Source organism: Ammospiza nelsoni, chromosome 2, assembly GCF_027579445.1.
Source record: "Ammospiza nelsoni isolate bAmmNel1 chromosome 2, bAmmNel1.pri, whole genome shotgun sequence".
NCBI classification, from domain to species: Eukaryota; Metazoa; Chordata; class Aves; order Passeriformes; family Passerellidae; genus Ammospiza; species Ammospiza nelsoni.
The window spans coordinates 79,982,882-79,999,552 of record NC_080634.1 but is presented as its reverse complement, the minus strand read 5'-3'; the positions used below and the strand labels follow the sequence as shown (position 1 = coordinate 79,999,552).

Genomic DNA, 16,671 nt, shown 5'->3' with positions numbered 1-16,671 from the left:
GGGTTCCTGGTACACCTTTCATCTTAGAAAACACCAATGACCTTACATTGTTTATGTGAGAAGTTTCAGTCTTTGTCACTAAGGAAAACATTTTTTCTTCACAGGTATTTATAACCAGAAGTTCACAGTCACAGTCTTCACAATGATGCAATTATATTTTCTTTTGGAACTCTTATCTTACTGTTAGAGACTGAAATATTATTATTTATGGCTTAAACATAACCAGCAAGGCAGAAAATCTGTGCATATGCAAAGTATCATGTTAAATTGGAAGAAAACCAGTTATTGAGAATTTGATACATAAAATAAATTGAATCTTTGAATGCTTGGAACTTCTGTCTTCAAAAAGATACATCAGGGAACTGTCTTAATGATATGAAGAGTTTATTTTTGAAGTCAGTCATTGTGTTGGGATGGTTGGCTAGCATAACATTCTATTTAAGAAAGATTTCTGCAAGACTAGCCTTTCTTTGGACTATAATGCACAAAATCTTTTTTTTTTCTCAGAAAAGATTTTAAAAACCCACAAAAGGTTGAGAAAAGGACAGGAAAATTTGAAAGGCTTGTGTTGTTTAGTCTGTGAGGTGGAGTTGAAATTTAGACAGAAAGACTAGCATTCACAAAATGAACAGCAAACACACTAACTCATTATTTTAAAATTACATTCAAAACTATTATTTAAAAATTTCTACATGTTCTGAGAGAAATTGCAAGTGTATCAGAACATGAGATACAGCACAAAATTTAGAAGCTGGCAAGATATTAGACCTTCTAATAAATTGTTCTGACTTCATTAGAACTCAACTTGGACTGGTATCTGGTTTGTGACTGAAGAGTTTTGAATCTGCTCCTTTGTTTTCCTGCATTTGACAAGTAAATCTGCCCACAGAGTTTATTCCACGGCCCAAAAAATAATTTTTCAGGCACAGAATCTTGTTGAACATATAATGCAGAACTTTAAAATCTTGTGATGAAATACACGATAATACATAAACAACAGAAAGACCTCATGATGGCCCCAGGCCAGGAGGTTACATGGTGGAAGTCACTTCAGAGCAACAAGGGAACTTTTCTGTCCTTATGTGCCTAGAGCTACAGAATCTACAACCTAGACATAGAAATGGAATTAAGATAAACCGGAATCACCTCTACCAAGTCAAGTGTATATTCCTTGTGAAAATTAATTGTCTCAATTATTTTCATGGACAGAAAATAACAGTTGTATACCTTTCATAATACAAAAGAGAAGACTTGTGTACCTTTTTTATTTTGACTCCACACTGAATGTGCAACTGCAGAAACAGTAAAGCAGCTGATAAAATCTGTATTGTAATGCATATATAGAAAAAATATATAGAAATATAATATATAGGAAAAAAAACCACCCCAAAATAAAACTGCATAAACAATAGTAAAACTGGCATTTTCTCAATGAGGATTTTTAACATTATGTATTGTAGCAAAAGCTCAGTGATATTCATGAGACAAAAGAAGAGGTTCACTTGTAGCCCACTGACTTTCTTCCTAGCAAGCCAGAAAAAATTACTGCAAACAGTGGAGCAACCATGGAGATATTAAATTTTTTTTTAAAATAAGAGCATTGCAAAAATGCTTTGGAAAACAACCTAAATAGAGAGTTTTGATACTGATTCTCATGACTGTTATTTGATTTTTGATTTGAAAGAAAAGACTTTACATTTCTTTGAAAATTACATACCAGTAAACAGTAGAAACTTGTTCATATTTCCTAAAGCCAAACTCCACAGAATCTCAACTCCATCCCAGCATTAAGGAAATTTTAAACTCCTTCATGAATAATTGAAAAAATAATTTCAAGATTTCAGTTTTCAGTTTCTAGCCATCATCTTTTCCTGTTTCACTGTACTCAAGGGCTGGTATATTTAGTTTATTTTCTCAAGTAAAACACCAATATGCATGTGTGTGGGCACACTTATTTGTCTGCATAAGGCTGTTGGCTAATTTTATTTGAATAATACTTTGACGTAGACATCTTAGGAACGTTTATGTATCTCCAAGTTTCAGGAAAACCAGATTGTGTAGCATTAACTCATCCCACATAAGACAACAAAGAAAATCATAACTATAGGAAAAACTTCAATGGAAGCTCCAACCACTTTCCAATAAGACTATTTTCAAATGTTTCCTGCAGTTAAGAGATTTGTACTAACTCTAGTGAATTATCTAATAAAAAGCAACTTATGTTGCAGTGGATGCTCGCATTATTTTAAAAAATCACTTGAAAAGACAGCGAGCCTCGCTGTCCTACGGATCCCAGCCCCACCGGCTGACAGGTTACAAAAACTTTAACACTCCTGAAACTCCCTAGCCTTTTGTGCCGGGGCGGAAAATGGAGAGACTGAGCTGCTAAATTCCAGTTGAAACAAAGAACAGAACATTGTCGAGTTCTCAAAGGATTTGCAAGTACGCAGAACTTCTGCGTGGGAGAGACCTCAGTGCTGACCCACTCTGCTCCCGCTTAGGAACTACAGGAGAAGCACGACTGGCATTTTGGGCTGGGGCTTCTGCAGCTTCTGACAGGGAGCCGAGCGCTTCCTGGCACCGCAGCCCTCGGCGGAGCGCCGTTGTCGCGGTGCGTTCCCCGAGCCCCGGGCGAGGGGCCCCGGCCCCGGCCCCGGCCCCGGCGTGTGGGGCGGCGGCCGCGCCCATGGCGGCGGGCGGGCAGGTACCGCGCACGGCAGGAGGGGCCGCCGCTGCCGCTCCGCCCCCTCCTCCTTCGCCTCCTCCTCCCGCCTCAGGTTTGTCATCGTGTCGCCGGCACGGCCCGGAGGAGGAGGAGGAAGAAGAGGAGGAGGAGGGGGGATGAGGAAGCCGCTGCCGCCTTTGCATCCGTGACGGGGGCCTGGAGAGCCCGGGCTTGGGACGGCCCCTTTCCCACCGCCGGCGCACAGGCGCTGCTCGCCCGGGGGAAGGGCCAGGAGGAGGAGGAGGAGGAGGACGGCGGTGCTGTGTGTGAGAGAGCGTGGAGATGAGCTCAGCTCTGTGCCCTGGAGCCGCCTGAGGAGACCCGGCTGCCTCCCAGCCTCCCTCGCCGCCGCCGCCATGGCTCACTCCCCCGTGCAGGCGGGGCTGCCGGGGATGCAGGTGAGCAGCTGCCCCAAGGGCAGGCACGGACACGCTCCTGGGGCCGGGCTGCCTGTAAACGGGGGGATTCCCGGGGCTGGGGGGAGAAAGCGCCTCTTGGCCCTGGCTCGGCCGCGGGGGCTGGGGCCAGAGGAGCGGGATGGAGACGAAACGTGCTGTCAGCGCTTGGCGTGGCGCCGGGCGAGGTCCCTCCGCCCGTGGATCGCTGCCTGCCGCTGCTCCCTCCATCCGTCCTCGGCAGCCGCTCTGTCGCTGCGGGCGTGCGGAGCGGAGCCGGTGGCCCCCTCCCCCGGCCGGCAGTTCTGCTGCTCGGTGTTTTAATTCCTGAAGGCAGCCGCGGCTCAGTGCGCGATTTTCGGCCCCGTTAGTTTGAGCTGCGTAGGGCAAGCATTCATACAGCCAGTCCGTACAAGCGGGGCCTGGAAATGTTGACCTTCAGCGCATGCTGCAGTGCCCATGTCTGTGGTGCTGCTGTGAGCTGAGTGCTCGAGAATCGTGTTTGTCTCCCGTGTTTGATCCCGAGAGTTGGTCAGCTGCTGTTGTTGTACGGTGGAATTTGTTTGTTCTGTGTCTAAACTATATATTTGAAAAAACTAATGCTGGCTGAGCTGGCTCAGTCTGAGCCTCTACCCCCACCTCGTTTTTCTTGGTTTAAATGGAAACTGCTGCTAGGAAAACGTTAAGGTCATTGGTATCTGTGTGTTGTTATTCTAATATTCCCCACATCTGATTAGAAACTTTCTTGCCCTTACCTCCAAAGGAACAACTTATAAATGACATGTAAGAGTGTCTCTCAAATTTGTCTTCTGAATTGAGTGTTTGTGCATCATTTGCTTTAAGTATTGATTTACCATGGTTTGTTTTATTGTGAGTCAAGATTCTAAGTCATGAATCTCTTTGCATTCCAAAATTTGAATTGAAAATGTTACATGCCTAGGCAAAGCATGAATTATGTGCTCATACATAGTACTGGATGCCCCATAGCCTACGTAGGCCCACTCTCTGAGCTAATTAATTTATTGCTGGGTAGGTCCTGCTGTTGGGAGTTCAAGTTCACCTTCCAAATATGAGCAGTTTGCTGATTGACAGAGAAATGAGGGTTTCTTAATTGACTATGGATATTGTTTGGGCTTTTTATTTTATTCCTTTGGGACATACTAGAACTAAGACAACTACCTACTTTGAGACAGAGCCTATAACATTTCAGCATTTAAAAATCAGATTTGTAGCTGCTTGGAAGTGAAAGAATGAAGATTATTCCATCAGTATGAGTGTACTGATGTTGTATGTCACTTTATGATCTGAGGACCTGTGCTTTTTATTGACTTGATTTATTATTTGGTTTGTAGTACTGTTAGCTGTACTAAATGCGTGGATCTTCAGAGTTCTTATTAGTTCATGTCATTTGGGACTTTGCTTCAAATAGTTTTATTCAAAGTGGTGTCATTTTTCTCATGAATTTAATTCTATTACTTTGAGAGTTGCTCAAGTGTGAACTTTCATAGTCTGAAAAAAACAAACCCAAAACACCAGAGATCTCCCAATAGGTAGAGGCATGAAGTCTGTGAGCAATGTGAATGCTGCTCACTCATTTCCTGTGCCCAGTTCATGTCTGTATCCTTTTCCAGTCTATCAGAATATATAGCAGTTTTATAGTGGCCTGTTTTCAGTACACAATTCTCTTTGATTTTACTTCCAAATAAATGTTCAAAGAGTAAAGTACTTACAATATGTGACATCTGCTTCGATAAGAAAAAGATTTGGGACTTTGTGTAGAAGAGAGAAAATGAGCTTAGTTCTCTGGGCTATAATTAAATTGCCTAAATCACGGGACTATCCTTTTTCTGTGGTGTGATCCCTCCTCCCCACCTACCAGCTTCTGCCACAAACGGTGGAAGCAGTGTCAGTGACAAGTTGTGCAGCTTTCTTTGCTGTACTCACACAAGACAGCACCCATTGTGCTTGTGTGAGCAGGGTGACTTCTTGACCCCAAAAAATCACTTGGAGGGACATCACTTTATTAATGCTGTTTGGTCTGAGCATGGTAGTGTCAGTAGAGCAGAGGAATGAAGGATTAATGTATTTCTCCCTAAACAAGATGTCTGATCAATGTTTGAAGAGTGATGCATAAAAATGAGTGGGTAGAGAGTGAGCCAAAGGAATGAAAAACTGTGGAGGAAATGTAGGATGGTGCTGGAAGGTTGTCAAAACCTGAGATTTGCTGTCTGCTGTACAGTGGGCATGTTGTAACCTGAATAAAAACAGAGTTGGGTTTTGACCTAAATTTCTGTGCGTGCACTTTAAGTTCGGACTGGAAGTTTTTGCTGTTGCTGTTTTAAGGGCTCTGTACAGATGTGAGTTTGGGTATGCAGGGTGAAGCTGCACCATGACTAAACTGAGGATGTGTTGTCTTGCTTCTTCATGCCTTATGGAAGCGGCCTGGGCAGAGTGTGTGTTTGCCTGTAAATGTGTGAGATTCCTGCAAGACTGGCTCCAGTACGCATGTATACGACCTTGATTTTCAGACTGGCCTGCATTTCAAGGCTGTGGTAAGCTTCTGGAGCTTCTTTAAGGAAGCTGTATTTTAAATCAAGTACTGTGTTTATAAATTTATGGTAATAAATTCCTGTGGTGCTTTTAAAATTCCATCATCTTGAAGACAAGCCTCTCCTGTGTGATGATAAACTCCTTTTTTTATCTTCCTCCTTTTTTAGTTGTTTTTGTAGCAATAACAATGTTTATGCAGCAAGTTATTTTTATTCGTTCTTCATTGTATTTTCAGTACAAGAGCTACAGGTTCTTCATGCAAAATGTAAATAAGCATTGACATTCAAGCTGTGTTACTTCAAGAAATGCTAGAAGTTTAACTAAATTTAAGTGGGAACTTGACAAATGAAGAGGAAAGGTTTTTAAGCATAAAGGCACCATTTCAGGCTCAGAAAGTGTCAGTTTGCCAGAGACTGGAAGGGTGCTTTGGGAAATGCTGCTGTTTATTTGTCTATTTTTGTGCTGTTCACAAGATGTGCACTTTGTGCCGCTGTAGGATGAGTGTCCTGGCCTAGAGGATCCTTTGTTCTGGTCGGCATGGCTGTTCTTTCATAGTTACACACTATAGGTAACACTGTCTTCCTTATTGTAACTCATTCTCCTTTTACAGTAAACTGCTTTAAGTGCTTCCTGTGTGAGCTCTGTGTTTGGTGACTGCAAAATACTGTGTTGTTAAATCAAAGGCACTGTGGAAAGGCCACTTAGCTTCTCCTGCTTTCCATTTGCAGCTTCTGTGTAGGAGATGAGCTTTCCCCAGTTTGATTTTTTTTTTTTCAGAGTTTGTGCTCACTGTTACTGTTTATGTTACAGTTTGACAAATACTTTGCAGTAACTTACAGCACTTAAATACTGGACAGATCCTTGGACCGTTGTGATCTTGGATAATCAGTTTTAAAATAGTCTCAATACAGATGTCATGGTTCTGTGACATACGACAAGCTCAGCCCTTGGGTACCAGGACAGAAGAGTTTTAATTGGTGAAATAGAAGTGGGCATCTTTTCACTCTGCAGTCAAAGGCTGTTTCAGGGCTATCTAATAGATGTATGGAGCAGTTTGGGTGTCAGGAAAACCTATTTCCATTGTGTGGCCTTCCAGAATAGGTAAATAGATGCAGCTTATGGCAACTGTGTCTTTCAGGTGTCCTCACAGGCCAGTCAGACTGGCCCTGTGTTGCGGCACTTCCATGTGTGAGCAAGGTACCCTCTGGCCAGCTGGCATCTTTGTTCCCCAGAGAGACAAAAGGCCACTGAGGCAGCAGACACATTTAAATACCAGGCCTTGTGTTAGGAGTGGTGCACAAAGCTCTGATGTCAGCTTTTACATAGTGCCATCTTTTGTGTTTCTGAAGTAGAAAATGTATCTTGGCTGCATTTTCAACATTTGCTTAAATTCTTCTCGTACTCCCTTTCTTGTGAGTGGGATGGGAAGGGGAATAGAAGATGCACAGAACACTGATGGACAAAGTCAACATGGCATCGAATATAAATTAATAATAATTAAAAATACTGCATCCATCCTGTAATAATTTGGTCCCTTCTATTAAAAAAACAAGATGTGGACAGCTGGAGAGGGTTGAGAAAAAGACCACAAAGATAACTGGAGGACTGGAAAGCCTTTTGCATGGGAGGGCTGAGAGAGCTGGATGTGTTTAGCCTTGAGAAAGGATGGCCCAGGATGGAGACCTTGTCACAATGTTCCAATATTTCAAAGGTATCTGAAGAGAAGATGGAGACTCCCTTTTTACTAGGAGTAACATGGAAAGATGAAGGATAAGAGGTACAAATTACACCAGGGGAGAATTCTGATTGGACACAAAAGGAAAATTCTTCACAATTAGGACAATCAGCCATCTTGAGGAAATGGTGGATTCCCCAACGCCAGGCTCAAAATTTTAAGTCTTGCCTGGACAGGGTGTTGGGCTGTCTTGCCTAGACTGTGCTTTTACTGGGAAAGTTTGGACCAGATCTTCCTTGAGATCCCTTCCAACCTGGCGTTCTGTGACCGTAAGTGATTTTGATCTGGTTATTGCTTTTGTGATGATACATCTTTTCTGGAGTACTGTTTAATTCAGTGGTTTTCTGTGTGCCTAAAAGTAATAATTTGTGTGGATGCAGCTTTATAATCAAAGCTGGTTTTACTTGTAAGCTCTTTGTTGATCTGGGTAATTTTCTATGTGCAGGTATGCACAAATGTCAGACTGTGCTGGTTGTATATTAGTGTAGAACTAAGAGCCTTCTGCAGTGTAACTTGATAAAAAGTGAGGCTTGAATTGGGAGAATTTATTGTATTCTCAGTTGCTCTGCTTGGCAACTTCTTGAGACGGACATCTGGGTTTTCTGTCAGACACAATGGGTGCAAGAAGAGTCTCCCCTCAAATTATGACATTGCTGTAGAACTAAAATTCGCTATTTTCCTTATTGTTGTCAAGTAGTATTAATGCAACTTTCTCATTGCCTCTATTAGCATTCTTTATTCAGCCATTTGTTGTAATGATGGAATTTTCCTAAAGAGCTACTTTTTAATTTTTCTTTTTATCAGTAGCTTAGCTAATTAAGAGTGATTTTCATCACAGAAGTTTTAGCTTTTTAGCAAGTGTAAATAAGTGAGAGACATTATTCTAGAACTGGTTTTGGGACATTTTTCCTTAGCTACCTTTCTCTTGATGTCTAAAATACATCTTGTGTTTCAATGCCGTACTGTACATGCTGCTGATACTTGAGTGTTGCCTTCACTGTGTGCCCAAGGCATGGAGGGATTTTTAATTGCAGTAATTTACAGTTCAGAGGTGTAATGGATGGAAGGGAGGAAGTCAGCTACAGGTTATGAAAGTTTTTCGTGATGTTGCACTAAAAACTCAGAAAAAATTCCAATTAAATATGTTTTCTGGAAGCAGGCTACAGTTAGGTAACTATTCATTTTGGTATTAAACTCTTAGGGTTGTACACTAAGCAGTTTTCTGAATGAAAAATACCAGAAAATTTCAGACATATTGGTTAATTAAAAATCTGGAAGCATGCTTTACATAATTGCATTACTGATGAAAAATTGAATATTTTGTATCCTGAATGTAAGACAAGTGCATCTTCCTTGAAAATAAGTGGAAAGAGAGTTATACAAGGGCTGAGGAATATTTTTATGATAGGCTGAGTTTAGGCATCTGCTGGAAATGTGTTTACACCCTGTTTCAGTCTAGGTAGAAATCAGAACAAGAGAGTTAACTCTAGTGACAAATATGAGTATTAGTAGGCCACAGTGATTCATGCTAAATGTTTTTACCTTCAGTGTTTGAGATGCAAGGTATACAGCTTTATTTTTTGCTTCCTCTCTCCCCTTTTTCAACCCATTGAAGATTCACAGCAGAACTGGTGGCAGTTGTTCCTTTTTCTTGATAGTTAAAAGTATTGCTATTGCTAGTTCTCTGTATTTTTGGCATATTGTATTTCTCCCAGAAAAAAAGCAATTTCCTTATGGTAGCATGTGTCTGAATTGAATAATTATAGTATTGGAGATGGAAAGTGGTAGAAATATGGAATGTGTATGAAGCAAAAAAGGAAACAATTATGTGTTACTTTTTATAATTGACAAATTCTCAGTGAAAGAGCTGGATCTTAGTTCTACACCTAGTTATTACAGGTAAATGCTTGCTTTCTAGTCTTTGTACCTCTCATTCAATGTTTTGCTGATTTGTCTTCTTAAATAAAATAAAATAAATCAGTTGTTGCTGTTCATGATAATTTTAGGATGACTATGGTAGTTTGTCTCATTTTACTTTATTATTGATAAATACGACTGAGAGATGGCTCAAATTTGGTTCCAGTTTTAAGGCTTCTAAATGTCTTTTTTTTTTCATTGTTTATCTAAAAGTCCCAGACTATCAATCCAAATACTTGATTATATTTTGTCTTTTTGTGTTAGTTGGCTGCTCTTTGAAAGTGCAGGTAGGGATTGATACAATTGAACCAAACAATTATCATCTGTTTACTGCCTCTTTTGTATTTCAATTTCACACCAACTGCGGGAAATAATTTTGTGTGTTATTTCAGTTATTCATGTATGGGATATATATTGCTGAAAACAAGAACTTGTGAGCTTCTGAGATAGCTGAAATGCTGGGTAGCAAACTTTGAGGCTTCTCCTTCCTGGAGGTATTTTTTTCTCTGGTGCAAAACCATCTTATATGGGTGTTTTGGGGTCTTGGTGGTTTCTCGTAGGTTTTTTTATTCCCTGCCCCCTGCTTTGGAAGCCCAAGTTTGTGGGAGGGCTGATTTGAATTTGTGCAATTTACCCAAATTTATGTATCTCTACTGCTGTCCCCTGTGCTGCTCGCTTTGTGGGGATCAAAGTAAAGAGGGGAGCTCCTTAATACTGGTCTGTGTTGAGGTGAAGAGACATTAAATGGTTTTTGAAATATTGCAAGTGGTGATCTAGGGAAACCTTTGCAGTGCCTTCTTGAAATGGGGAGCTGTGTGAAGGAGAATGACATCACTGTGCCTGCTGGTCACTTTGACTGGCTTTAGGCTCAAAGTCCTCAGGGTATGTGGGAGAATTTCCTGTGTGAACTTCTCTGGCAGATTTCTCTTCTCTGGTCTGACCAAAGATAAAAAGTAAAGAAATTATGTGCAGCAATGGTGTCTCAATTTTGAAGAAATTAGATGTCTGTGCAGTAAATTTAGCAGCAAAACTAATTTTTCATGGGATAGGAAGTGTATCACAGAATAGCTGAGATTGTAAGGGACCTGTGGAGCACATCTATCCACCTCCTGCTCAAAGCAGTCACCAGATTGCTCAGGACAATTCCAGCCTAGTTTTAAATGCCTCAAAGGATCCACAGCCTGCCTGGGCAGCCCTAATCTAATACAGGATTATCTTTATATTAAGAAACCCTGGGCTTTTAGCTTTGTGGTTGTTTTGTTTTGGTGGTTTGTTGTTTTGTTTTCGTTTTTTTCCTTTTCTTTTCCTCTTTTATTTTTGGAAGTTTAGATGAAGTTTCCTATAACTCAGTTTCTGGCCATTGCATCTTGTCCTTCAGCTGGACACCACAGAGAAGAGTCTGGCCCTGTGTTCTTTACTCCTTTCCATCAGGTATTCACACAGAGTAAGATTTCCAGCTGCCCAGGCTTCTCTTTTCCAAGCTAAACAATCCCCAGAAATCTCTGAACCTCTTCAGATTATCGTATTTTGGGCTCAGTCTTGATAGGGAATGAGAATTGGACTGAAAAATTGGAAATTGATTTGGTGAAATGAAAAGTATGCAAATTGAGATGTTAAAAGATGATTGATTGTCTGTTTCAAACAAGCTTCAAAAATACATAACAGATCTCTAAGTACCATCAGTTGCACAGTTAGGCTGAAGAACTTGGATTATGGAGAAGCTTTGTAATTCTTGTAAATTAAAGAGAAATATTTTTAATGCTTTTCTATAATAACTGGAACAACTCTTCATAAAAAGATGTTAGAAATAAGAACTTGAGTGAGATGTGGAGAAAGACTCAAAGCTGTATCTTCTCTCAGAATGGTTATGGGTAAAGTTGGATCTAACTAGTTTGAATTACAGTAGTGTTTTCTGTTGAGCTTTAAGGGACAGTCAGTGGGGATGAGAATTGAGGGTTCATAAAAACAAATGTGTTACAAGATGTGTGTAACCCTACTCTGAAGAGGGTACTGCAGAGGTGGTGTCAGAGTGGGTGACACTGCTGGTTTCTCCAGAACTGTTCTTGACAATTGTTGACTGAAAAGTGACCTTTGCATAGAAAAAGGCAATGCCTCAAAAAGACAAAATTTAAAGGCACCTGTTACATGTGAGAGGCAGTGCTGAAGAACTGTGCAACCCTGGGGATTGGAATTACTGAACAAAGCAGCATAAAGTGCAGCTTGTCATGAGTATGAGTATTACAAAGAGCCTTTGCAAAAGTCTGGGAGCTCATTAGTTGGAAATACAGAGCATTAGGAGTAGGCAATTTGGTTTTTTTGGCTGCAGCTGAGTTTGAGCCATGAGACCAAATTGAACAAATAGGATCTGAGAATGTATTGAACTATTTTTATTCTGTAGAAGTAGGCAACAGTGTTGTTAGGTCCTAAGAAGAGTTAATTTTAAATGGAGTATGTTTTTCTGGCTGATTAAGGTCAAAAGTAATGAATCCAATGTGGAACAAGTACAGAGAGATTACTCAAATTATTGGATGAATGGTGGCTTTGCTTATGGTGAAAAGGACTTTGTTCTGCATGGCTGAACAAGCTGGACTGTGAGACAAGATGGTTGCAGTTTGTGTTCAGAAGTGTGAAAAACTATTTGAAATGAAAAGCAAAGTAATTTAAGTGTAATGGAAATTGAAAGTTCTGGAATAATTCAATCTGAATACTCCATAACTTCTTTTTGATTTGTCACTATATGTATTCTGTGACAAGCTTTGAAAAAAAATGTTGTAGTGGTAGAGATCTAGTTCTTTATGAAGGTGATTAGCTTTACCCATTTGCAGCAGATATTGATGTTCCAATCTGTGGTTTCTAGCAATATTTGATGTGCTCCATTACATGAAGGTTCTTTTATCAGTTCCCATTATTTTAATATTAGTAGGAATAAACTCTGTGCTTAGTAAAGTTTGCAAAGAATAGACTCAGCAAGACTATAGTGACAGTGTCTGTGGAAGTAATTTTCTCTGTGTAGTGTAGAGAATATTTATAAAGCTATTTGTTTATTTTGTCTCTGTTTAAAGTATTTACAAAACCAAGGAAAATCAAATTTGGCAAGAATCCTTTCCAGATGTGATCTCTGAAAAAAGAGTGGGAATTGGCCACTCATGTACTTTCAGATTCAAGCAGTTCATTATGTATCTGCAGGCCTGATCTCTATATTTTTGAAAGACAGCAGGTCATTAAAGAAACCAGCTCTTAGTTCTTGCAAAAACACAGGTTGCCAGTGGTTCAAGGCTCTCACTTCAAACACCTGGTGTTTTGAGAAGAAAACTGAGACCTTTCTTACAGAGCAAGAGTGTGTTGTTTGGGTTTTTTGAAACAACTGCTGCCTCCGGTTGCTCAGAAGAAAATTCAGGAATGACAACTGTTACATTTTAGAACAAAGGAATGAATTTACAAAAATTGTGAACGAGGAAGGAAGGGTGGGTTTTTTTGTTTGTTTAGTAATTAGTCATTTCATAGGAAGCTTCTGAAATAACATTATTATTGATAATGATTTTGATCCCATTAAGTTGTGTTATTATTGAGCAATTAACATTTCAAAATGGCTGCAAAATTTTGATTATAAAAATTCAAGCGAACAGTTGTTCCCTTCTTCTTGGGTCTTCCAGCAAGTTATTTTCCTCACTTTTCTATAATTGTTAATTCTCTTTTACAGTTGTCCTATAAAACTGTCAGCCTAACACCAGAATCCCAAGAGCTTGACACAGTAAAAAAGAAACTGTGAGGTTCCTGAAAATCTCTGAAGACTGTGGTGCTGTGAAACAAGGAGCTTTAATATATGATAGTCATAGACTGTTAAGGGGAAAAGGGAAAATAGGAGGTGTATCCATAAAGCCAGCAGAACTTAGAAAAGCTGCTGGCAGGTAGCTCTTGCATTTTCTCTGTATGAACAACTGCAGTGCGCTGCAACTGAGCAGCGCTGGCTTTTTAGTCTCAGGAGGTGAAACATGGAATGTTTTAGGCAGCTGCAACTGGGATTGGTTTGTGGTTTATCCAGATGCCTTTGTAGTGATGTAATGCTCAGATTCCTGTGGCTAGTGAATGGAACTAGAAGGCTTGTGTGGTTGGATTAGATGTGCACATCTCTCTGCAGCACATCATCTCAAATTCCAGCACAGGATGTATGAAAGTGTAGACAGATAATTGTTTTCCACAAGGGAAAATATCTGATGCCGGTGTTAAGGTTATTTTTATTCATGAGGAGTTCTCAGAGAAGACTTTGAATATTGAGAGCAGAGCATTCTGTGAAGCATGAGAAGAACCAGTAAGCACAATTTGGTTTGTAGTTTTTTAGTGATCTCTTAGAAATTATGTCCCTGGAAGTGTTGGTAAGGGTTACTGTGCAGCTGAGGGATGACTGTTTGTGGGAAAACATGAAGTGCCCTGGTCTGGTTTCTTAAGTGGGAGATACATAAACATATACATATGTAGATACAGTATGTAATATTTAATAGTGTGTTGTTCTCTGTACATTGAAATAAACAGAGGAACAAGCTGGTTTTGCTGGAAGGGGTGTGGATCTTTTGCTCCGTTCATTTAATGGCAAAAGGGTGATAAAACCCCGTGCCCTTCTGTTTGTTTCCCAAAACTGACTTTGCATAAAAGGATGGATCAGTAAGATGTAAAGCAGGGGGAATTTCTTGGGGCTGGTGAAGCCTTGCAGTAGGTACACTTAGAGTGTTTTTGCTTTGGGCTGATCTCACCAATGTGTGTTCCTGGAGTGATTACCTGAAAGCAGTGATGTCTTATGGCTGACTTTAAAGTACTAAAAGTTGTTGTGGACTCCCAGTTTGTGTCAGATGATGATGAAATGCTCTGAGAACTGAGCGTGTCCAGAGGAGAGCAACGAAACTAATAAGGGGCTTGGAACACAAGCCATATGAAGAGCGACTGAGGGAGCTGGGGTTGTTCAGCCTGGAGAAAAGGAGACTCAGGGGTGACCTCATCACTCTCTACAACTTCCTGAAGGGTGGCTGTAGTGAGCTGGGGGTCGGCCTCTTTCTCCGGGCGACAACGGATAGAACAAGAGGACACAGTCTCAAGTTGCGTCAAGCTAGATGTAAGTTAGAAGTAAGAAGGAAATACTTCACAGAAAGAGTGGTCAGAAACTGGAATCATTTACCCAGTGAGGTGGTAGAGGCATCATCCCTTGAAGAATTTAAAAAAAGACTGGATGTGGCACTTGCTGCCATGATCTAGCTGAACAGTTAGAACATCGGCTGGACTAGATGATCTTATAGGTCTCTTCCAGTCTTGAAAATTCTGTGATTCTGTGATTCTGTGGTTTATCTTTGGATTCAGTCAGTTCCAGCTACCTGTCCTCAAAACACCTCTTTCAGCTGTGAAATTTAGATACCTCCAGAGAAACTGTGTTCTAGGCTATCTTCCTCTTGCAGCTGTATGGGTTAATTATGTAACTCTGAGATGTGAGAGCAGAAAAGTATAGGTAGGAAGTGCTTTATAAGCTAAATTTAATTGTTAAAGATAATGCTGTTTTAGTGCTTGTCAGTGGTGCTCTAGAAGTTCTCATTCCCCACTTCATGCTACTACACAGTTGGGCTAAGCATAAACTGTGGTTTTATGCTTATGTAGGCATTACTGAATTCTTCTTGTATGAGCCTTTTTCTCTATGAACTATGTTTTTTCACTTAGCTAGCATGAGTGTCATTCTTTTAAAAACACGTCTGAAGTCTTTTAAAGTATTAATGTTATTTCTTGAGCACAAGATTCTAAGTAATCCTGTTCTATCTTTCTTAATTTTATGACTATTTTCTCTATTTATGGCTTTTCCAGTTTAATCATAGAAAAACTTGGATTGGAAGAGCTCATTAAAGGTCGTACCATCCAACCGTCCTGAAGTTGCAATGTTTGTGTTTTTGTTAGCTAGTGAGGCTCCATGTTGTTAGATTAAGAAGGTATACTGTAGAACTTACCATCTGTGCACTGAAAGTGAGAAGCAGTAGTGAGCTGAATACTTAATAGTGGAGAAAAAGCAAATGTGGCAGCGTGGTCCACCTCAGTCCCACATTTGCATGTTTAGGTGAGCACTCGTGGCTTTTATGTGACTGCTCAAATCAAGAAAGCTGGAACGGGATGTTTTTTAGGAGTGGATGACTATGCAACTGAGAGACAAAGAAAAAGATAAATCCTGATTGAGAAAACCTTGGCATCAGGGAGAGGCAGGAAGCATGGCTATTCATGCAGGTGATCCTTAGTAAGAGAAAATTGAAGAGGCTTGTTTGTCATACAAACAAAAGGAAATAGTGCTCTGTGCACTGAAGAAGGTGAATAAAATCCTTGCAAGGATGAGATATGAGAAAAATACAGAAGAGGGATTCTGGGATCTAGGAGAGAACCAATTTAAAGAGAAAAGGTTAGACTAAAGGCTTACTTATTTTGGTAGTGGTGTTTGATCTATTTCCTTTTAATAAAAAACAAATCTTTGTAATGATCTTCCATTCTGGATACTCTTTATTGGTAAAGAAAAAGAAATTGAGATGGCAGCATTTACTGTTGCCAAATAGGATAGAACCCAGACACATGGACAGTGTTAAATTTGTTCTTTATATAGAGGAAAATATAAATGTATCAGTGTGTGCATATAAGGGATTTAGAAAGAATGTGACAATTATGGAGGTAGAAAAAGATAGCTAGATAAATAGGAATATGCAGAATTTGAAGTGTTTGTTGCCTTTAAAAATACCACATTGTGTTAAAAATAGTGGGTGAGTTTTCTCTTTATATTTCTTTTTAACAGACTCTGAAGGCAGATCCAGAAGAACTGTTTACAAAACTGGAGAGAATTGGTAAGGGGTCTTTTGGTGAAGTTTTTAAAGGAATTGACAATCGGACTCAGAAAGTTGTTGCTATAAAAATTATTGACCTAGAAGAAGCAGAAGATGAAATAGAAGACATCCAACAAGAAATCACGGTGTTGAGTCAGTGTGACAGTCCATATGTAACTAAATATTATGGATCCTATTTAAAGGTAAGATACTCACAGATGGTGGCTATTTGGTTTTACAGGTAATTCTTTTCCAGACTATCCAGTTGTGCCTGTTTTTGTTGGTGAGGTTTGTCAAACCTTGGTTAAAGAAAAATATATTTTTGTCTTTTCAACTCTAAAGAAAGAACGAGTTACTGTATTTTGTGAAGTATGTGACAGAATTTAATAAGAAAAAATGCTTGTCTATTGCTATTTCTGTACAAAAACTCCTTTAAATAATCTGAGTTTGTTGAGCTCTAATATGTTTAGATTCTCTCAGTATTAGTTAATTTAAATTCAGAAAATTCAACCTAAGTCT

At 39.9% G+C, this 16,671-nt stretch overlaps 1 protein-coding gene across 2 annotated transcripts in view; it reads left to right on the top strand.

Annotated features, from left to right (window-relative positions):
- The first annotated feature begins 2,838 nt into the window (after nucleotides 1-2,838).
- Nucleotides 2,839-16,671, top strand: part of STK24 (serine/threonine kinase 24) — a 54,541-nt gene continuing 40,708 nt past the window's right edge. For both annotated transcript variants that reach the window (XM_059466350.1, XM_059466349.1), the window contains exons 1-2: nucleotides 2,839-3,123; nucleotides 16,125-16,355. In XM_059466350.1, coding sequence (XP_059322333.1) covers nucleotides 3,082-3,123; nucleotides 16,125-16,355 — 273 coding nt within the window. In that variant the 5' untranslated portion in view covers nucleotides 2,839-3,081. The remainder of the gene's footprint in view (nucleotides 3,124-16,124; nucleotides 16,356-16,671) is intronic.